Source organism: Odontomachus brunneus, unplaced genomic scaffold, assembly GCF_010583005.1.
Source record: "Odontomachus brunneus isolate Ranch 3 - 2012 unplaced genomic scaffold, Obru_v1 Obru_scaffold_039, whole genome shotgun sequence".
Lineage (NCBI taxonomy): Eukaryota > Metazoa > Arthropoda > Insecta > Hymenoptera > Formicidae > Odontomachus > Odontomachus brunneus.
Window position 1 is genome coordinate 200,376 of NW_022639489.1, and position 22,647 is coordinate 223,022.

General features: G+C 37.4%; 3 protein-coding genes across 10 annotated transcripts in view; 2 read left to right on the forward strand and 1 right to left on the reverse strand.

Annotated features, from left to right (window-relative positions):
- Positions 1–324: 324 nt before the first annotated feature.
- LOC116844061 lies at positions 325–1,392 on the reverse strand. Its single transcript, XM_032815162.1, has 2 exons — positions 1,048–1,392; positions 325–637 (listed from the first exon to the last, which is right to left on the reverse strand). Exons 1-2 carry the CDS (start codon positions 1,352–1,354, stop codon positions 618–620), a joined length of 327 nt encoding a protein of 108 aa, XP_032671053.1. The 5' UTR covers positions 1,355–1,392; the 3' UTR covers positions 325–617.
- On the forward strand, positions 1,299–14,742 carry LOC116844057 (laminin subunit beta-1). 3 transcript variants are annotated; one of them, XM_032815153.1, is made up of 14 exons: positions 1,299–1,649; positions 2,428–2,572; positions 3,686–3,736; positions 4,999–5,224; positions 5,372–5,668; positions 5,926–6,488; positions 6,767–6,946; positions 7,045–7,370; positions 7,637–8,047; positions 8,240–8,435; positions 8,591–9,037; positions 9,325–9,832; positions 11,442–12,525; positions 12,724–14,742. In XM_032815153.1, the coding sequence occupies exons 2-14, from the start codon at positions 2,506–2,508 to the stop codon at positions 13,693–13,695; spliced, it is 5,328 nt and encodes a 1,775-aa protein (XP_032671044.1). In that variant the 5' UTR covers positions 1,299–1,649; positions 2,428–2,505; the 3' UTR covers positions 13,696–14,742. The 3 variants fall into 3 exon arrangements, with proteins under 3 accessions (XP_032671044.1, XP_032671045.1, XP_032671042.1); XM_032815154.1 differs by having other exon boundaries at positions 1,299–1,629; XM_032815151.1 differs by having other exon boundaries at positions 1,300–1,667.
- Positions 14,743–15,288: 546 nt separating this feature from the next.
- Positions 15,289–22,647, forward strand: part of LOC116844059 (protein trapped in endoderm-1) — a 13,980-nt gene continuing 6,621 nt past the window's right edge. Inside the window, exons 1-2 of one of the 6 annotated variants that reach the window (XM_032815158.1) lie at positions 15,289–17,271; positions 17,785–18,079. The gene's annotated coding sequence lies outside the window, so the exon portion shown is untranslated. The other 5 variants (XM_032815160.1, XM_032815157.1, XM_032815159.1 and 2 more) reach the window with 5 other exon arrangements.

Genomic DNA, 22,647 nt, shown 5'->3' on the forward strand with positions numbered 1-22,647 from the left:
AAAAAACTATTTCTAGAGATATATATCGACGGTATATGATGTTGTAATGTTTGCGAATTCTTTATCTCATGATAATAGTTTTTTGTTGGTCCACACATGACCGATTTAAAAATCGTTGAGACATCTTTTTATCATTTCATGAGGAATTGACATTGAAATAAACACAATGTGTGCATGCATGCAATGTCACATGTCGACAGAGATTCGGAGATTGCTTTATTAATTCTTCTTCTCCTTCTTGTTCTTGGCCAAACTTAAACAAAAATCATTCATTTGTCCAGATCTTATATTCCGCACACTAGATTATATTGTTAAATGCTTTATTAAGTGAAATCGTTGTATCATACACAAATATACACGCATACACAAATGACATTTACAATTACGGAAATTTGTATGTTTTATACGTTTGAACAACATCCTTTAAAGGAGCAGCGTGCATATGTGTCGCACATGTGCAGCAATATGACCATCCATAGTATAACGGGTGTACGAAAGTCTCATGTAACTCGCAAGAATTCAGACGAATTGAAGTTGCCGCTAGATTTGGAGTTCTCATTCTGTGTGATAAATGTTTCCCGCGACGTTATTGCGTATAGCGTGCATAAAAACTGGTATCAGGCGACAGAACGTTGACCTAATGATAGAAGACCTATTTATATCCAAAAAAAATTGTCTTCTTGCGATAAATTTATTATACTATTCTCTATCTATAGTAATTATCTGAAAGATTATATATAAACATCGTGAAAGAAATGTATAATATTTACAATATAAATAAATAAATAAATAAATAAATATATATATATATATATATAAAAATACAAGATATTATGTTGGCATATCGGAATGAGAAAATCTTCGAAAATAGCGCACTTCATATAGCTTGTGTGAAAGAGACCGATTTGTTACAAGCTTGTAATAAGATTCGATGACTTATCCAAAGTTTTTCTAAGGAAATCTCCTAAAAATCGTACCCTTTAAGCATATGTTTAGTGTAGAAAAGAGATTTATAATGTGCACTGAGCAACTTATTTAGCATTCTACCTAAATCGTTGTTAACTATATGTAGCAAAGTCGGGTTTCTTGCGAAATTGATGACGAAAAGAAGAACGCAGCTTTTCAAGTAATTTCGGTTTGTAAACATAAATCTTTTCCTTTTTTTCTCTATGGTCTGCCGACCATTCAATCCCACTCGCGTCGCTTTTCTATCTGTTCCCTCTTCTCTCGTTGTCCCATAAAACTTTGTGAACCTTTGTACGGCACTGACGGCACCTCGAGCGGAGTCGCGACTCGGCAAGCCGAGACTCACTGTGAGAGACGCGTCACAAGGCGCGTCCGTCGTGTTTTTCATTTTTCGTTGTCGTGCACAATTCTCTGGCAGTGTTGCTGCATATTGCGAACCCGCGCACCTGTCACTGGAGAGCCGATCAACGGAGCCGCGCTGCCGCGTGGGTTAGATTCGGTGATAGAACACTGGTGACGACGACAACGAGGTGAACTCGACGAGTTTCGGCGAGAGAGAGAGATAATTCCGGCCGTGTCGAGATCTCTCACAGCCACTTGGAGCGTAACTTGGAAGCGACGCCGTCCCTAGAAAAGAAGAGACTTCTGGTCTCGGCTTAGGCGGTAGGCAACACTATTTCAATGCAAGTACATTGACGCAGGTAAGCGTAGGTAGATAAAGACGGCATGTCGATCGTCTGCAACAAGAATCTCTCTCTCATTGTACAGGTGCGCGGAAATAATTTTCGCGATACCAGTCGTTTATATTGTTGTCTAAAAGAAATAAACTCAACTCTCCGACATTTAACATTTTTCTCTTTTCTCATTTTACTGGGAATATCATACGAAATTGTTTAGATATCGTTATTTTATTCCAAATTTAATATTCATCAGTCTTTTCATTTTCGGAATAAAAATAACTATTAAAGTTGAAAATCGTTAGATATCTATTTTAATTGTCCATTTTTATTTAATATTACTAAAAAGTATTATTTTTCGAATAGCTAACATACTACTGATGTCAAACTTCTTTCCTCCCCCACTTTTTCACTTTTTCTTTCTCATCTTATTTAATATTATTTTATTTCAGAATTTCGTAAATTCTTATTTTTGTATTTTTGGTTAAATTTTAATTATTATATTTGCAGTTATTTTTTTTACGTCAGTGTTTATGTATTATTTCATTGTATATTTGCTATTCTTCTCTCTCTCTCTTTCTTCCTCTTTCTTTCTCTTTTTCTTTTCCTTTCTCTCCCTCTCTCTCTTTGTTTTTTTTCATAAGTATCTCCGATTTAAACAGGATTGTAAATTTCTTTACAAAATCAAAGTTTTTGTTTGAGTAAAATTCGAGTAAAAAATATGAAGTAGAAAATTTTTCTTCATAATAATTCCGTATTATTGCGCCATATTTTATTTTAATAGAGTTTCAAACTATCGTCGATGGCTTTGCACCATTAAGGAATAAGTACACATAGACAGAGGTAGAGGAAAAGCAGAACAATGCACCGCGTTCATTACAAGCACGTGGCCCTCGCAGCTTTAATTATTATACTTAATATTTTAACAGGTACGTAATCGTATATCATACTCTTAAAATTGTACGTTAATTTAATAAAAGGAAACATTTGATATTTCGATAAAATATGCAATACGTATATTATGTATCTAAACATCTCATTTTAAAACTAACGTATTCATAAAAATCCCTTATAGAAATATCATACTAAAAATCATTGATAATTACTTATTATCCAGTTATTTTTAATACTGAAAATAAGTAATTATCAATGATTCTTAGTATGATATTTCTATAAGAGATGTACGTTCGTAAACTCTACAACGTTTCACTTTTATTTAAATTCCGCTTACATTTTCACGAAGTGCGTTTCAATGTTAGGTTAATAATCGCTAATGCAAACGTGTAAAAGAACAATATAACAAAATTATTTCTTTCTTAAATGGATAAAGTGCGGTTCGTTCTCTTTTAACGAATAAATTTTGTATCCGTCACGATTAGATAATGATATAACCCCGCGACCTGCCTTTCTTTCGAAAGCGAGTTTATTTCGGCTTCTAAAAGCGAATCGTCTGGCATAGATCTTCGTGTATATTTATCGATCAATTTTGAGGAGATTCAATGAAGACAGGCGCGATCGTGAATCAAAACGTGCTCGCGTATTAATTTCTGTAAATCGCTTTGACGGAGAATAATCGGGACGTATCAGATTTATCGGTTTAATTATATTTACAAATCTTTTAATTGATCTTAATCTCTTTAACGTTTTTCCTAACGAACACGTCGAAGGATTGACACTTTTCGAGTCACAAGCTGTTGCAGCTTTTCAGAATGCTTTCCAGAATTGTCTTGTCTAATAAACATCCGGCTGTTTTTTGCGATAACCATGCGTCGGCAGTAGAACGCCTCTTGATAACTGGGACGCGCTTCAGCATCGTTTCAAGCACTTCTGTAAAAATCACTTGGCGCTAAAATGAACTAATAATTAGAGTTTTCTGCATACACGTACGAAATTTTTCTTCGAAAATTTATATTACTACTCCTTCTTCTTTTCTTTTTCCCTTTTAAGCGATACAAATTTTTCGCTTGACTCCTATTCTCTAAGAAAATATTTTCTGAAATTATCGAAATATTGCTTATCTTACTTCAATTACTTCTTTATAGGACACGCAAATTCTCAATATGGACTGAAAGAATATAGACCAGCATCCAGAGGTAAGATTTTGTTCTCTTTCTGATTAATTTTGATAAAACTGGAGTTTAAGGGACTCACCTTCGATGATTTTGATATGCATTATCAAAGAGACCCTCCTGACATTCAAAAAGTTTTAGCCGTCATTGTTTATTAAAAAAGCTATTAACGAAACAAGTTTCATAGGTAATTTTCTGACACTATGTATGTATGTACTCAACACGTGCTGTACATATAATGTGTATAAATATATTCTTAATATCTCGAAACTTGTATGTTTTTATTTTTTTTATTAAAACATATATAATAAACGTATATATATATATATATATATATATATATATATATATATATATATATATATATATAAACGTATATATAAGCGTATTGATAGTTTTTTTTAATTATGAAATCAATGTATCCATTAGATAATTCAAATGTAGAATAAATATTTCTTAATACATTTCTTCTATTAATATATACAATATAAGATTACCTAATCTAACACTAAGTATAATACTCTCAATTACCATTAAATCGATGCATGTATGTAAAATAGTACGCGTATACCGACCCTTAGTGACATTAAGACATTAGCGGGTATCGATATCATGTCAATGGGAATTATGTTGAGGAGAATACTGTTTTTCCAATTGATTAGTAACATTATATTTAACACCATTACTATATTATAAAGAAACTGATGCGCACATTTCTACCACAGCTAAAATAAATGAAGAAAACAAGAAAAAAAATTAGATGCAAAAGCGTTACACATAGTTCTAACACCAACGGATTATATATATTTATTTATGTTAAAACTATTATTTATGTTAAGTTGCAATCTATTAGAGATCTTTGCGTGTAAATAACAATGTACACGCATTACGACATGTTTGCCTAATATATCTCCCAGAATATAACGTATTACGAAATTTACATTCTCGCCATCGAAACTACCTCTTGACTTAGAAGCGATTGGTCCTAATCGTCGTTCATTGTTTATTAAAAAGTTATAAACAAAAGAAGTTGTATGAATGTAACGAAATTTTCCAACAAAGTTGTTCCAACTTCTTGGTAAATTAATTGACGGTTAAATCAATGTCTGTCTTTGTCTAAATTGAAGAAGAAACAAAGATAGATATATGATTTAACTAGTTAACTCAATTAACTTATCAAGAAGTTAGAACAACCGGCCCTAAGAGAAGAAAATAATTACAGGTGACTGATGAAATTCCTCACAGCAGGGCATAAAACGGTAATGAGTACCTTTTCATATTTTTAGGCTCACATGCGAAAAGACCACATCCCTGCGAGCAGAGCTCGTGTTACCCCGCGACTGGAAACCTGTTGATTGGTCGGAAGGACAAACTGAGCGCTTCGTCAACGTGCGGCCTAAAGGGACCCGAGAGATTCTGCATCGTTTCTCATCTCAAAGAGAGAAAGAAATGTTTTTTCTGTGACTCATCATTTCCCAAGCGACAACACAACATCGAAAACATTGTCAGCGGGTGAGAGTGTGCTACATTTCATTATCGCCTCGTTTGATTATAAAATGAAATTTATAATAAGCCGCTTTGAGAAACAGTACTGGATAAAATTATAATTAACTATATTAGAATTAATTATGTTAACTATATTAGAACGGTAAATTGCAGGTCATGGTGGCAAGCCGAGAACGGGGTAGAAAATGTTACAATACGCTTCGATCTCGAGGCGGAATTTCACTTTACGCACATTATTATTCGCTTCCAAACTTTCCGACCAGCTGCCATGTTGATCGAACGATCGTACGATTTTGGACAAACCTGGCAGGTATATCGGTATTTTGCTCACAATTGTGAACACTATTTTCCCGGAATACCTACTCATCAGCCTCAAAAATTAACGGATGTCATCTGCGAGACCAGATACTCAGCTGTGGCTCCTTCCAGTGGCGGTGACGTAATTTTTAGGTAGAATATATACAATATTCTTCTTGTGTCTCTATTAGAGTATATCTTTATTCGTTACATCTTTTTATTTGCTTTTATACTTGCAATTATGCTATTTCGATTGATTTGGTCTTTATTTCGACCTCCATTTCTATAAAGGTAGGATGATTAACGTGCAGGGTACAATAAATTTGTTTTGATTATAATACAGTTTACTTTAATGATCTATCAATAACTATAATTTTCTGACAATTTTATAACGTACAATAACGTTTCAGAGTGTTGCCGCGAAATCTGGATATTGACAATCCGTATTCGAAAGAAGTGCAGAATCTTCTAAAAATTACCAATCTCAGAATCATCATGACGAGGCTCCATACTCTAGGCGACGATTTGCTCGACGATCGGGCCGAGATTCGTGAAAAATATTATTACGCCATTCAGGACATGGTGATACGTGGCTCTTGCTCCTGTTACGGGCACGCATCCAGATGTTTACCGTTGCCTGGAGTCATCGATGAGGAGAATATGGTGCATGGTAGATGCGAGTGCACTCATAATACCAAGGGCCTCAATTGCGAAAAGTGCGAGGACTTTTACAATGATCTGCCATGGAAACCGGCGGTCGGAAAACAAACAAATGCCTGTAGACGTTGTAATTGCAACAACCATACTATGTCCTGCCATTTTGATGAGGCGGTTTACGACAGATCAGGAAGAGTGTCCGGCGGAGTCTGCGATGACTGCCAGCACAACACGCGTGGGCAAAATTGCGAACAGTGCAAACCATTCTTCTATCACGACATGACGAAGGATATCTCCGATCCGGAAGCTTGCCAGCGTGAGTTCACGATTGGATTTATATGCGGAGTCTCATAGTTCTTTGAACTTGTTCGATCGCAAACCTTCAGATGTATGCTTTCGTGACAAATTCTCAAGAATATATACTGATACACGTGTAATATTTAAAACATTGTTAAAATATCGTTTATAATGTATGTACTCTAGATGATTGTTGACTGTAAAATGTTACGTTCGCATTACGCAAGTATTACGCAAGCATTACGAGATGAGATGAATCGAGAGTACATCCCTTCTTCTTTTTCTCCCTCTTTGCAGCATGCAACTGTGATCTGGATGGATCTTTGGACGACGGTATTTGCGACTCGAGAACTGATCTTCTCAGCGGCGATGAGTCCGGACGCTGCCACTGCAAAGTGAACGTTGAGGGACGTCGTTGTGACCGTTGCAGAAACGGCTTTTGGAATTTTGATCCCGACAATCCCGAGGGATGTCAAGGTAAAGAAGCATTATCAATCAATTGTCGAACGCAAAGTTTCGACGTGTTTTCTCAAAACTCGTACGGGAAAATTGATACTATACTTTTCCAATCGTAGCCTGCACCTGTAATACTCTGGGCACTGTTAACAATCAAGGCTGTAATATGGTGACCGGCGAATGCACGTGCAAACGTTACGTCACCGCGCGCGATTGCAATCAGTGTCTACCGAATTATTGGGGACTTTCTGAGGACCGCGACGGATGCAAACCCTGCGACTGCGACCCCGGCGGCTCTTACGAGGATTCTTGCGACGTTATCACGGGTCAGTGCAGATGTAGACCTCACGTCAGCGGGAGAACCTGCAATCAGCCGGAACAGAGTTACTACACCGGCTCGCTGGACTTTCTCATCTACGAAGGGGAACTATCCAGAGCTAGCGATGTGAGTTGATCGAGTTGAATACTTGATTTGAGGAACAAATCTCAGTGCATAGAGAATCAAAATGCAGAAACAGAATAAAATCTATAAAATCGATAAAATCGATAAATGTTGGATAGCACTCTTTGGAAAAAATAGCAGTACATTTTCGTTCGAGAGACAAAATTTGATACGGAAGATGAGAGAAAACATTGACCCAATTAATCCCTATTGTTATTTTCTTTTCGTTATTATAAAATGTAAAATAAAATGTTGAGTATCGTTTGCAGAACTGTCAAGTGGTAATTAGGGAGCCTTATCGCGATGGCAGAAACAGCACATGGACCGGCACGGGTTTCATGAAGGTTCTCGAGGACTCTGTAATGAACTTCACCATCGATGACATACGTAGATCCATGTGGTACGATGTGATCGTGCGTTACGAACCGGTGCATCACGGCGCTTGGAACGATGTACAAATCATCCTCGAGAGAGACGGTCCACCGGATCCGAACGGTCCGTGCGCCGACTGGTCACCCGAGTACGATCGTTTATGGGCCCAGTTGCCGATACGATCGAGGAGCGCCGTAGCGCAACCCTCTATCTGCCTGGAAACAGGAAAACGATACAATCTCGTGTTGCAATTTCGCAAGTTTAACGGCCTAACGGACACGCCTTCGGCTTCCATTCTGGTCGACTCGGTATGTTTGCAGCACATCAATTAGATTGTAAATTACAATTATTTCTTATTCGCATGCAACATGAATCGTATGACGCGATTTATAACCTCATAATAATTAATAATTATACATAATAAAAATAAAATAATGGACAATTACTTTTTTATGAAAAACTGTAGCGCGCGGTCATATTTATTCATATTATTTTCATAGATTGTTTTGAGGCCCAAGATAGACGTGATACCCTTCTTCAAGATAACAGGCGTAGGTGAATTGCGTCGCCAAGAATACGAACGTTATCATTGTAACGACTTTTTTAATGATGTCAATGTGATGTGGAGCAATATACCTGAGATTTGTAGAAAGTATCAGAATAGCATCGGCTACTATGTTTTCGAGGGCGCTCATTGTAAGTTTAACTGTATCACAATTCTGCATCCAATTTTACACACACACACACACACACACATAGAATAGTAGTTTCTTTTCATTTTCTTTAGTAGTTTATTTGTAACTTTTCTTATTGTGACTTCACTCGTAAACGCGTGCAATATTAAATTTCAGCCTGCGAGTGCAATCCGACGGGATCTCGCAGTTTACTTTGCGAAAACTATGGCGGAATGTGTCCCTGCAAGCCGAATGTAGTCGGTAGACGTTGCGATCGTTGCGCACCAGGTACGTACGGATTCGGACCCGAAGGTTGCATTCCTTGCGATTGCGACGGAGTCGGTGCTCTGGACAACTTTTGCGACGTTGAGACCGGTCGCTGCAAGTGTCGTCGTAACACCTATGGTAGAACCTGCGGCCAGTGTGAACCCGGTTTCTGGAATTTTCCGCACTGTCAACGCTGTGAATGCAACGGACACGCGGACGGTTGCGACTCCAAGACTGGCGCTTGTATCAACTGCAGGGACTATACTACCGGACATAATTGCGATCGTTGTATCGATACCTTTTACGGCGACCCACGAATCGGAGTCGATATACCCTGCAGGGCGTGTCCGTGTCCAGGTGAGAGGACTTTTGTAAAACATGTCAATCACATTCCTTGCGTTTATGTTATATTCCTATATCATTTTTTCTCATTTGAGTGGTAAGTTTAGAAAGTTCCTCTTCATTTTTTATTCAAGCGCTATTCAGGCGATAATAATTAAACATGAAAAAAAGAAATTACAAAATAAACGCATTTATGATGCTTGGTCTTTTAAGTGTGTCTTTCGCAATTTTTCTACGTGACAGTTGTAAAATCAGTTTTTTCTTGCTTCTTCATTATTATTGATATTGTTTTGTCGTAATAGGCACTCTTGATTCCGGTCATTCATACGCCGACGGATGCTCGTTAGATTCAATAACGCAGGACGTGGTTTGCGAATGTTTCGAGGGCTATGCCGGTCCCCGATGCGAACACTGCGCCGATAATTATTTTGGCAATCCTGAGATACCCGGCGGTAGTTGCGAGCCCTGCGAGTGCAACAATAACACGGATTTACGCCGACCTGGGAACTGCGATCCACACACTGGTCGTTGTCTCCAGTGCTTGTACAAGACCGACGGTCCTAACTGCCAAATCTGTAAGCCTGGCTTTTACGGCAACGCCCTGCGACAGGACTGTCAAGACTGCAACTGCAATGTCTTGGGCACTAACAAAGCCGCAGGACCATGCGACCACCGTACCGGACAGTGTCCATGTTTACCGCATGTTATCGGGCAGCTTTGCGACTCCTGCGAGGAGAATCACTGGAGGATAGCCAGCGGAGAGGGCTGTGATCCTTGCGAGTGTGACGCAGTTGGAAGTATATCAGACAGGTCTGCACACAAATCCAAATAATAATAGTTGAGATTTCTTAAAATTCACAATCACATGTCATATCAGTTTCTTATCGCTAATGAGAATACTCGGCCGAAAGAGTACTCATTTAATTTCCCTACAGTTTGAATATTTATTCTTTTCATCTTGTACGATAGAAGTGGGCTTGATTTTCTTCCATACAGCACAGACGCTTGCAGCAACATTGCTGCAACATTGCAGCAACAATATTGCATATTGCAGTGCAATGTTGCAGAGACATTGCAGAGTCATAAATTCGCAAGATACCAGCAAACCTTCAACAACATTGCAAATTAAAAATCTTATCATTCAGTATAATATATCTTAGTAATTATATTATAATAAAATATTGTCCCTCACAGCACATTAATATTACCATAAGGTTATAGCAACCTTGAATTCTAAGATAGTAACATTACGCGGAGGTTAATAAATCTATCATTAACCTTCTAATAACATGGAAATGTTCGTTCATACCCAGATAGCACAGAGAATTAAAAAAGAATTCAGTCGTATGTCATCAATTCTAAGTTCATTTTCAGATGCAAAAAGAACCTTCTTCAAAGTTCAATTTAGTGAAAAGAATTCTTTTTGTATCTAAAAATGAACTCAGAATTGGTAATATACGACTGAATTCTTTTTGAACTCTCTGTGTTATCTAAGTATTCATTGCATTAACATTACAGAAACCTTGTACGGAACATTATATTAACGAGCCATTGATAACAAAATAATTTATATAATATATTTTCAATTAGTCAGTTTATGTTGATTTTAAGTGAAATTTAGCTCTTCTATTTGATCTCTAACTATTTTTACACCTGAAAATTTACTCAATATTGGTCGGACGCGAATTCGAGAACTTCAGATACTTCTAGATTTCTAAAGTCTACCTTAGCTGTTGCGTTACTTCTTCAATAGATATTAAGACCGGTATTCGTAGTCAGATCTTATATTTAAGACCGTCTTAAGTTCATCTTCAGAAACTCGATAGCCAATGAAATGATCCATACAGCATCTGAAAATGAACTTAAGACGGTCTTAAATATAAGAACCGACTATGAATACTAGCCTAAGTGTTTTATATTATCCCCATATGCAGCCGAAGCAATAATTATAATTTTCTTATAATATTATTTAGTACAACAACAAAAATAAACTATTTAGTCCAAATATTTTATATAAAAGAGAAGTTAGAGATATATGCATAAAATATTTATATAATTTTGTTAATCCAAACACTTTTTTCTCAATGCATGGATGCTTATCAGAAAAAAATCCCTACATCTTGTATGCAATACTAATCAATATTTGCGATAACACTGCATTATTGCAAATTTATTATATTGAAATATTGCTATAATATTGCGTTGCAATATTCCAAAAAGCGGACATTTTAACGTTACTGCAACCCAAGAACAACGTTGCAGCAACATTTTGCAATGAAATCCTAATATTGCAAAATGACATTACTGCAATGTTGCTGCAACATTGCTGTGCTATATGGACTCTATTGCGTCCAAATTTTCGAGTCAAAAAGAGACCACACAAAAGTGACTGGGTAACTGATGACAAATGTTTATGCAGGTGCAACCCTTACGATGGCACTTGCGAGTGCAGACCGGGATTTGGCGGTAGACGGTGCAACGAGTGTCAGACGAATTTCTGGGGCAATCCAAATGTGGAGTGCTATCCATGCGAATGCGACGTAATCGGCTCCGCCAGCCAACAGTGCGACAGGGAGACCGGGGTGTGCGTTTGTCACAAGGGTATAGGTGGCGAAAAATGCGACCAATGCGACCGCGGCTATCACGGCGACGCGCCTCAGTGCAGTCCCTGCGGCGAATGCTTCGACAATTGGGATTTGATATTGAGCGGTCTCAGTAACAAGACGAATGCCGTCATCGATGAGGCTTCGAGAATACAGAAGGTCGGTACGACCGGAGTTTACAGTCAAGAATTCGACGACATGGAGAAGTCGCTGAACGAGGTCAAGGCGCTAATCAGTAACACCACCATCCGAGGCCAAGATCTGGATGCATTAAATATTTTGGCTGCGGGATTAGAGAATAATATCTCCGAATCGGCGCAGCAATTGGGTGATGTAAACAATCTCTTGGAGAACGTCAGTCAAAGAGTCAATCTCGGGGATGTTGCACTGAAAAGACTAAAGAATCGAACAAACAACTTGCACGAGGCCGCCGCTGAGCTGAGGGAGAACGCTACCAGATTGCAAGAGGAAAACGTGCAGGGCGCATTGAACGTGACTCAACAGATGGCCGAACAGTCTAAGCAGGCCGAGAGAATGGCTAACGATACGAGCAACGTTCTGGCTGACGCTGAACGATTCCGAAAGCACACCGAGAATCTCCTGGCGAAGAATCGCGCTACCGTCGATGAGGCCCAAGAGAGAAACAAGGAATCGTTGGCAAAGTTGAACGAGAAGCTGGAAACGTTCGGTACAGCTATGCCCGAACTGAACCTGCAAATGTGCGGCGACAACGTAACGGATTGTAGCACCGTCTGCGGTGGCGCTGGCTGCGGCTTCTGCGGTGGATTGTCTTGCGACGTAGGCGCGGTCACCAAAGCCAATCAAGCTCTGGATGTGGCCAAGCAGCAGGCTGCTAAGATCAAAAGTCACAAAGATGAGGCCGAACAATTGTTGCGTAATGTATGTGTCGTCCACTTATGTGTGTCTTTCCACTTTCTTGGTAAAACGTTCGTTACGAACATTCTCACTGGTGTTATTTTTATCAATTTCTTCGAGCAATTATTACTCTACTACAAAACAGATGATTGACAATATACATTTATATTAATTAATGCGTTTTATAATAGATTTCAATTAAATTAAGACTCGCCTTTCCAGATGATTCAAATCAAACAAGATTCAACAGCAGCGAGATCCAACGCTCAAGACGCCTTCAATTACGCGTGGGACGCGCGCAACCGTTCCGAGGACATTTCCAAGGAGCTCCTGGACATAACCAATCGTATCTCGAGCAATCTAAACGACGAGCAGCCCACACCGACCATGGTGAGGGATCTCGCGAACAAAGTACTCGAGAAGAATATCCAGCTGGAGCCGGACGAGATTACACAATTGGCCGATCGCATCAAGAGTATCGTAGGTTCGCTTACCGATTCCGAAAAGATTCTCGCCGACACCAAAGACGACCTTCAACTGGCTCGCGAGCTCGAGCAACGCGCTAATCGCGCCAAGGAAATCGCTATTGAGAAGCAAGACTTAGCTAGCAAAGTGATTCTGTTGTTGAATGACGCGCAACAAGCACAAGAGAAGGCGCAAAGTGCTATCGACAAGGCGGAGGCCGACGTACTCAAGTCACAAAAAGATTTAGTGGACATCGCCGACGTGACGAAGTCTGCTCAGATTCAAGCTAACAACACCACCCAATCTGTGGAAACTCTAGACACCCGGCTGAAGCAGTTGCAGACGCAGTCGGTCAGAAATGACTTTGTACTGACGAAGGAGATTAGTGTGGAGGCGAAGAAGGTCGCCGAGGAGGCGCAAATGATTGACGGCAAGACGAAAAAATTATCGGAAGAATATAAAAGAGCGGACGAATCGCTGTACCAACGGGCAAACAAAAGCAGGGGCGACATACAACGGGCGAAGAGACTCCTGCAGCGAGCCTCCGAATTGACGGCGGACACGTCGACCAAGTTCAAGGATCTGGACGGCATGGAGAGCGTATACAGGGACAATGAGAGGCTACTGAAGGATCTGATGAGAGACGTAGACGCGTTGACAACGGAAATGGAGAAACACTTGTCGCAAATTGAGGAGAAGTCGCAGTTGTACAGACAGTGTTCCACTTAAAGGGCTCATTGTGGTCCAACTGTCGGATCTTCCGATCACGTTTCATCTCTAAAGTTATGCGTCTTATGCGCGATATATATCGGGTTGAACGATGGATCTTTTCTTTGTTGTTATGCCAGACACAGAAATATCTTCACGATGTAGAATAGAAGTTTGCTTCACACACACAGACGAGATCATTTACAGCGTGTTCGCACGCGCGTGCACGTATTTCGTTGCATTTCTGCGAGAAATATTACGTTTTTACGAGATTGGTGCCTTACAATTGTGCAATAGCTGCGGTTCTACTCTCAATCATGTAAAAGAAGAAATGAATCTGCGTGTGTATATATATATATATATATTTTTTCTATTTTTTCGTATAATTATATATATATATATATATATATATATATATATATATATATATATATATGCGCGTATGTGTGTATATACACACATAGACACATGTATATTATATATAAATTTGTTATTTCAAACTTATCTCCTAGAGAGTATCGCGAAAAGCAAGAAGATTCTTATTAGTGCCATGCATGTAAATAGAGGGGCTATTAGTAGTTAGAAAGAGAGAGAATGATTTATATATATCGTCGATACTGCCAGCGAGACGCTCTTTTAGATTTAATTATGTCGAATTCTTTTACCCCTTTTGTAATTTTTTTATACTTTTATATCGTAACAGACACACGCACGTACACGCACATGTGCGTGTGCGCGCGGACACATTTATCTTTATAATAAAAATAACATATAAACGCTCTGTCTCTCTTAAAGTACGCCATTTTACGACGCTTGGTACTTAAACTCACGAGAAACAGCGTAACAAAGTATTAACGCTAGATGGTACGCTAAAGATAGGTCTCACGTGTAATGTGTAAATAACTGAAATAACTGTAATACACGGGTTTAAGATATTAATATATAGATATTTTTCAAAACGGATTGTCTCCTATCGAATATATATATTCGATAATATCGCTGAGAGATACGATTCGCGCGTATACATTTCACCTGTTAAACGAATTAAATTTAAAATGATCTTCTCAATTATCGCAGTGTCTGTAAATAATTACGGTCTACGTATTTGTAAATATCTAACATTATCTGCATACAAACCCGCACATATAATCTTCTGTGACTTTTCCCTCTATTCTCCTTTTTAGATTTCACTCCTCTCACTTATCGTCTTTTAGAATTCTGATTTTAATTCTTGTTATAAGAATGACAGAGAACCTCACGTAATGAGATAACATAACATGCCGAGAAAAACTGACAACATTCGTGCATTCGCTTGACGACATAAAAATCAAAGAAACGAGATTCGTTATTGATACTATATTATATTGCATACTATCGATTCTTATACATTATATCGAATATCGTTGAGAGTTACGCTTAAATAAACGGAACGATGCCATGATAAAGCCAAAAAGAATTCATTGATATTTAATATTATGTTACGTGTAATATGCACACACACAATATGTACTATTAGAGAAATAAATGAGATTTAGTGTTAGAAAGAAAGAAAGAGAGAGCGATTGGAGAGCCTGCAAAGTCAATTTTTTACATTTTACTACGCTTAAATATGAATTTCTTGCCATTGGTATCGCGCATTAAAAATGTGCGATTTAAAATAACCGCTCATCGATACAAAGATAACACATCGCGTCCTTACAGAGCTTGACGCGGTTCTGCAGGAGAAAATTATCGGAAGTGTGATAGCGTGCATGATAAGATATTTCCTCTTACGTTACGTGTTTTTCATTAAATAATAGGGTAATAGAATAATAGCGTCGCTATTGACACATCATTTTATCGAACAATGATATTTGTCAAGTAACTACGAACGATATATAACTACACACAAAGTGACGGCGGTATATTTTTTCAAACTTTCCCAGTGCGTTCGCAGAGGCTCGAAATAGATTTTATCGTTTATTATTGTAGAGTCTGGTTACGTCGAAGCCATGTGTGCGATTATATTTTCCCTCATCAAATGTCGCCGCGACCTCCAATGTCGTTCCTTATAAAAACTAAACTAAACTTCGCTCATGCCAACAGTCCGGGTCGTCAACGGATGTCTTCCTGGTGCATAACGCACGCGGAGAATGTTCTATATGTCATTTCGGCCCATTCCTTAAAGTCGCTTTTTCCCTTTCAAAGCAAAGCCTACGCACACGCACGAATATTTCGTGAATAGTGCACTGTTGAATTCAAATGGCATATACGTTCAGCAGGCCACGCACAATGGGTTCATTCAGTACGCGGCGGCGAATCAGTGGTTCTCCATGTAGGTGAGAAAAATAGAACGCGGTCTGGCGCTTGGTGACTCATTATTATAACGAACATTAATTCTGATATTTCACGGGGAATGAATAAAAAATATTTGAAAACAATTCTCTCTCTCTTTCTCTCTTTGAAGAAAGAGAAGAAAATACACATTTGGATCGCGAAAAGACTACGTAACATGAAAACATTTCTCGCGCAATCTGCCAAGAATATAATTGTTAATCGCATTATTTTTTTGCTTGTTAATCATTTTACAAAATTTTTTTTTCTTTCTATAATGCCACTGGTTGCACGATCGTATATAATAATATGAGCTATTTTCTGCACTATATTTAAGCTATAGCTAAGGTTTCGGTGACCACAAGTTAACGACAATCCGGGCATCAATTTAAGTAGCAAATTTATATATTTTTGTTCTTTTTACAGTTTTTTCTATCTCAGCTACATCCTGTCGAGCAGAAAGCAACGTATTTAAAAGAATCTTTTTAGTCAGAGAGATATAGCAATGAATCGACAATGTGTATGTGTGTGTGTGTGTGTGTGTGTGTGTGTGTAAGTGGAGGCGAGTTGGAATTCTCGAAAAAACGCTCACAGACATTTGGACGAGGCGCCAAAATACCTGCCCTGCTCGACAACTGCTGCTATTATCACATATCGTATATATCGCATTTCGAATTCGTATATATTTGCGTAAAGATATACAGATATTATTATAGAGTCATTATTTTTGTCGCTTCGACACTTTCAAGTTGAATGCCCAATGCGTGAAAAGATTGAGGATTGATTGATCCACACTTAATCTCGGCATTGAAAATTGGAATCGGAGCGCATGATTGTCACAGTAACATTTATGAGGTGCAATCGCACGCACAACGGAATAAATAATATATTATCCAAACCATTTCGCGAATGATTCCTATTTGAAGCTGCCGTGTAATAACCATATGTCGTAGTCTCTTAAACCGGTAAGGTTTTTAGTAACGCGTAATTCTCCAACCCCTCAAGATGATAAACAACCGACACGGATACTAGTCGACTATACACACAGCGATTACACGGTCCTTTTGACTTTGAAAAGTATTTACTTTTCAATAGTTCACGTCACAATCGCGTCAGTGACGAAACACCTTTATTCCTGTGGAACATTCTCAACTTCTTCAAAGATTCGTGACGAGCGCTAGTTAGAAACTATGTAGGTCGTATTATGCAAAATGTTTTCAGCCATTCTTTGGTCGGGAAATACCTGAAAAAATTGCAGCCAATTATGAAATACCATACAAATAGGTATATGTACAATATATTTATATATAAATTTATTTTACGTGCGTAATATTATGCGTCTTATATGTGTACGGTTAAATTTAAATATTTCTCTAAATTACTGTATTGTCTCTACATGAATTTTATTCAAGATGTGTGCACTTCCTTTCTGCTACTTTTACACATACGGCTAACCATGAAACTTATCTACCATACCACGTACGATCTTAAGAGCTTCTTTAAATTATCCTTGAGCGGTCATTATTTGTCAGACGCACATAGTGCGAGTTCTGTCCGATTTAGGAGGACAAAAATATTTTTAGAAATAAGTTTTTATGTATATATGTGTGTATACATATATACATACATATATATATATATATATATATATATATATATATATATATATATGCAATAGAAAAAACTGTAAAAAGAACAAAAATATATAAATATAAATATATATATAATTATGTTTATTTATTGTACGTGAAATAAATTGTAATATTCCACACACAAGTTAATAAATAATTTTTCCAGATCTGCCAAGTGTCAACAAACAATCGGCGGAATTCTCTCGTTATCATCTCACCGGGTTCATGGATATCGCATTTTCCCGCGACTCTTTCCCCTGTTACTGTGCCACGGGATCCAAAACTTACCTTTAATCAGCACAGAGTAGTCCGACAGCTGGCACGGAGCGTGGCACCGCCGTCTGTTATAAGGAGGGGATGAAAGAAGACGGTAGGGTGAGTTTATTTGTCAAGGGCCACTCCTTCCGATTGTTCGGAAGATTCTTTGTAACCGTTAACAGCTGCTGGACTGCCGAATGGAGGTAAGTCACATTCGCGGTTGCCGATCATTCGGATTCGTCGAGTTCCTGAATCCGAAGACAACTCGTTATAATCGCTCGCCGAGTGGCGTGTCAGTTAAATATTTATTCTCGTGAAAATACTATTCACCATTAAAGTCGTGAAGGTAATTAAAAAATAAACGTTCGTATGTACTCGGTATAAAGTGTATAAAGTGTGCATACGGTACGTGGTATTGTTGTGCGTAAACAATATATCTTTTGTGTGTGTTCGTGATGCGCTTCATAGCAGAGCAAACGGATAATTCGTTTAACAGTTCGATTTACGAAATATGTACGTGTATCTCGACAAATACATTCCGCCACGTGCTGCAGAAAGAAGGGGTTGCAACGGGAATTGTTGTACAAGGTGTGCGGTTAAGCTGTGTGATTTCAGTCGAAATTATGTCGCATATGAAGCTCCAAGACGCGCAGTCTGCTATTTTTTAGGAAATCCCTACTTCTTTGTTCGTAAATTATTTCAAAAAAAAGATTTCGCGAGAAAAAATTTTTTATAATATAAAGATATGGTATTCTTCAAGATTGTACAATTATTACGAGATATCTTTAAAGTATTTTCAACCATATTGCGACATAGTTTTAACTATATATACAACTATACATACAGTGAATCAAATATAGTCTTCGTATAGTGCGATTTAGAAATTCTTGAATAATTTTAAGAGAATAATTCGTAATGATACCCATTTTTTAAAATATTATTTGTACTTGCCAATGTCTAGTTCTAAACTGTATAAAAGAGGCAGTTATGGTATTTTTTTGCTAATAGCTGATAGGTTCGTACGTTTATGTTCAAGATAAACAGAACTGAATCAAAGTCAAGAAAGTTTTCGTACACATCACAAGAGAAATATAATATATTAAGATAAACATCAAATAATGTCATAGAAGCCAATATTATATCAGTATCGTGTTAACCGAGCAAATGGCGCAAGCAGATAATTATTGAAACTAATTCGCAAAATAAAAATTCCAATCCCGATTCGTGAATTGATAATACAATTAAGAAAAAAAGGCCGATTCTCGATCAAAAAATAGCAGATAAAATAAATCAATCACACTTTGCGGTTCAATATATAATAAATAGACATAACGAAATAAAATCTTTTGGAGATCGAAAACGTAACGGCCATACTCTCTTATAGAAATATCATACTAAGAATCATTGATAATTACTTATTTTCAGTATTAAAAATACTGGATAATAAGTAATTATCAATGATTCTTAGTATGATATTTCTATAAGGGCTGAAAACTTGAAAATTCATCGCAAGTGTTTTAAGTATCTTAAAAACGATCAAGATCGAGATACAAGAACAAAAGTGTTTCAAAACTGACTAGCATAATCGAAACTGATTGTGCTGCAAAAGTTGTGTCTGCAACAGTTCGTAATGTTATCAGAAAAGCGAGATATATATGATCGCGTAGCTGGAATAAAAGCCTTTCGTTAGTAAAACAAATACAAAGAAACGTGTGGAGTTTGCAGGTACGCATGTAGAAATCAGTATCATTTAATGATGAGCGTGAATTTATCACATTTAGTTCAGATGAAGGAGTTATGGTTATGAAGTAAACCCAATATACGAATGGAAATAAAAAATCTGTATCCAACCGTGAAGCATAGTGATGACAATGTTCTCGTCTGAGTATAAGTATATGTATAAGTGTGGTTGGAGTAAGAAACATGCAATTTCATCAATATGAACCAACATGTTTATTTAAATATCCTGAAAGATTATTTTGCATGACAGTGCACAAAAATTACATCTTTCTGGCCCTTCCTTTATTTTTCAGCAAGGCAACACCTCCAATCATATATCGCGAAGAAAATTGAAAAATAGTTACTATATAATGCACCGAAACAGCTTCATATCTATCCCCCACAATCGCCCGATATAAACCTAGTCGAATATTTATGGAATAAATTAAGCAATTATAAAATATTAGAAAATATAATATAAAACATAAGAAACAACTGAAACATACATTAGAAAAGGAAAAAGAGGAAAAAAGAGAGTGGAACAAAATCGAGTTTTTGATTAAATTAATTGCTTTCATGCAAAAACGAATGAGGGAAGTACTTAAATGGAAAACCCACGAATTATTAAAATTATTAAAATGTAATTAAAATGCAAAACTTTGGTTAAGCTTAAATTAAATATATTTATGTGTATGAAAACATTTTCGGCTTAAATTTTGTTCAGTTGTTATACATAATATGTTTAAGTTTTTCATTAACTAATATTCTTAATTGTTTTTATATCGATATTTAGTATATTACTTAATAAAATACTCAAAGGAATTATTATTCACCCGCGTTACATTGTAAGTTACAATTCGAATACTATAAATTAGTTCGAATAAAATGTGAACGTGAAATTTTTTCACTCATTGTATATAATTATTGAATGGTTTAATTAAATCTTGATTAAAAAGACGCGCGAAAAAAAAGTAAACCATTTCCCTGATGTTGTGTATCCAAAAGCACCGTTTAATATGTCTTTCAGCTTGACGAATTCTTTTGCTTCTATATTCGCTTGAAGATTCCGTCCAAAGATATTTCTCTCTTCTTCTAAAACGATAAACTTATTCTCATCTATCATGTTATCAGTTATCTTTAACACATTACTACTAGAAAGAAATAAAATAAAGAGTGGTCAAAGTTGGTCGAATAAACTGTCGAGCACGCATAGTAAACAAGCACAAGTATCAAACTGAAACGACAAATGTAACAATCCAATATCTTTACTTTAAGAAGTGATGATACACGAAGATATATCGTACAGAATGTACGCATCGTTGGAACTTCCCGTCGCGCCACTATTTTTGGAGCAACGCGCATCGCACTTGAGATGCAGTGCATTAAGATCAAGCCCGCAGGCTTGATGTATCAGTGCGGAAGAAATCCATAATGATTTTTGTACGTGGGTATATATTAGAGTTGGCATATGTTAGGCATTGGAGCATCGAACAAAACTAGACGCAAAGAACGAAAGCAAGCGAAACAAGTATAAGAAGACGAGGAAAAGGAGGAAGAAGTAGGGGAACGCGGCGAAATCAAGTAAGTTAGATAAGGAGACTCAGTGTACTCGTAAAGGGGTACACGCGTCAGCGGAGTTCGTCAGTCCGCGGACAAGCGTCTACCGGAATAACGGGAGCCGTATACGAGCGTCTCGGCCGATCGTAGTAGCACTGTAGCAAGCACTTACGATCCTTTTCAACAAACAGAACGAAACTTCGCGTGAAAGGACGCCGGATTCACGCGATCAACGGCAAGAAACGACTTTTTGATCATTGATCCGGCAATAACGGCAGAGTAACGATCGATGTTTTACAAGTGAGACAAGATAACTTCTTATGCGAAAAAGAAGAACAATCGCTGATGTGGAAGAGATCCGGAAGAGGGAATATATGAATATCGCATAACATTGTATGTTTTATCACAAGAGAAACATAATTGATCCGAAAAGAAAATCAAACAGACATGACAAGTATACTGTGACAAGTCGATGAAGAAGTCCGAGAAAGAAGGAAGTTAATTGGTGCAAATTGTTCTGGAGGGTAACTTAATTGATTGCAATAAAATAGGAAATATCGTAATATATGATCAAGAATACTTTTTTCGCGATACTAACAATAATCATAATAACGATAATGCACGACACGGCTCGAGCGAGAGAGCTGCTTCAGTGAGCGCTTTCAGTCCGAGATCGAAGTTCGCGCGCTGTTGGCTGACAGAGATCAATATTCCGGGAAGGTCACAAAAATTTATCGGCATGAGTAACAGTGTGTTTTTAATGGGGATGCGAGCGACTAGAAGAGATATGTTAACGAATTGATTCGACTCACCCGATAAGGAGACTCTGAATATACATCTCTTGAGGGGTGCGTGTTCTCGCTGTCTCTTTCTTTCTGGACCCCACACGTTTCTCGCGAGCATCGTCGCAAGAAAATTGAGAGAGTTGGCGGGATAGATAGAGACTATTGAATGAGGAGAAATAACAAGAAGAGATCGCGCGCAAACTCATGAGAAGAATAGACTCATGGTGCATATATACAGAGTGTCTCACATTCTCCTTCGGGCATTTTGTGGGAACGTAGAACAGGTTGAGGTAAACATAAAAGTCCTATATTAAAGTCCTATATCGTTTTGCGATATTCGCAATAATTATCGAGATATTAATTGTAGAAAACTTGTAAATGATCATGCAGAATATGGTAAATAAGTTATAGTAGCGACGACTGCCGTCGTGTATTTATACTTTAGGTCAAATTGAACAAAAAAGTCCTCTACTACTTTCCAAATAAAATTTTTAATTATTAATTAAAGAAGATTATTGCACGATTTTGCGTGATAATGCACTCATCTTCTTTAATTAATAATTAAAAATCTATGTGATTATTTGCAAAATGGTAGAGGACTTTTTTGTTCAATTTGACCTAAAGTATAAATACACGACGGCAGTCGTCGCTACTATAACTTATTTACCATATTCTGCATGATCATTTACAAGTTTTCTACAATTAATATC

Bases quoted from the DNA above. Each gene is read 5' to 3' on its own strand.
- LOC116844061 (XM_032815162.1), bottom strand. From the start codon at position 1,354: ATGAAAAACACGACGGACGCGCCTTGTGACGCGTCTCTCACAGTGAGT. The intron at 638-1,047 runs GTAGAATGCTAA...TTCTATCATTAG, and splicing joins TATAGTTAACAACGATTTAG to GTCAACGTTCTGTCGCCTGA.
- LOC116844057 (XM_032815153.1), top strand. From the start codon at position 2,506: ATGCACCGCGTTCATTACAAGCACGTGGCCCTCGCAGCTTTAATTATT. The intron at 3,737-4,998 runs GTAAGATTTTGT...TCATATTTTTAG, and splicing joins ATATAGACCAGCATCCAGAG to GCTCACATGCGAAAAGACCA. The intron at 5,669-5,925 runs GTAGAATATATA...ATAACGTTTCAG, and splicing joins GGCGGTGACGTAATTTTTAG to AGTGTTGCCGCGAAATCTGG.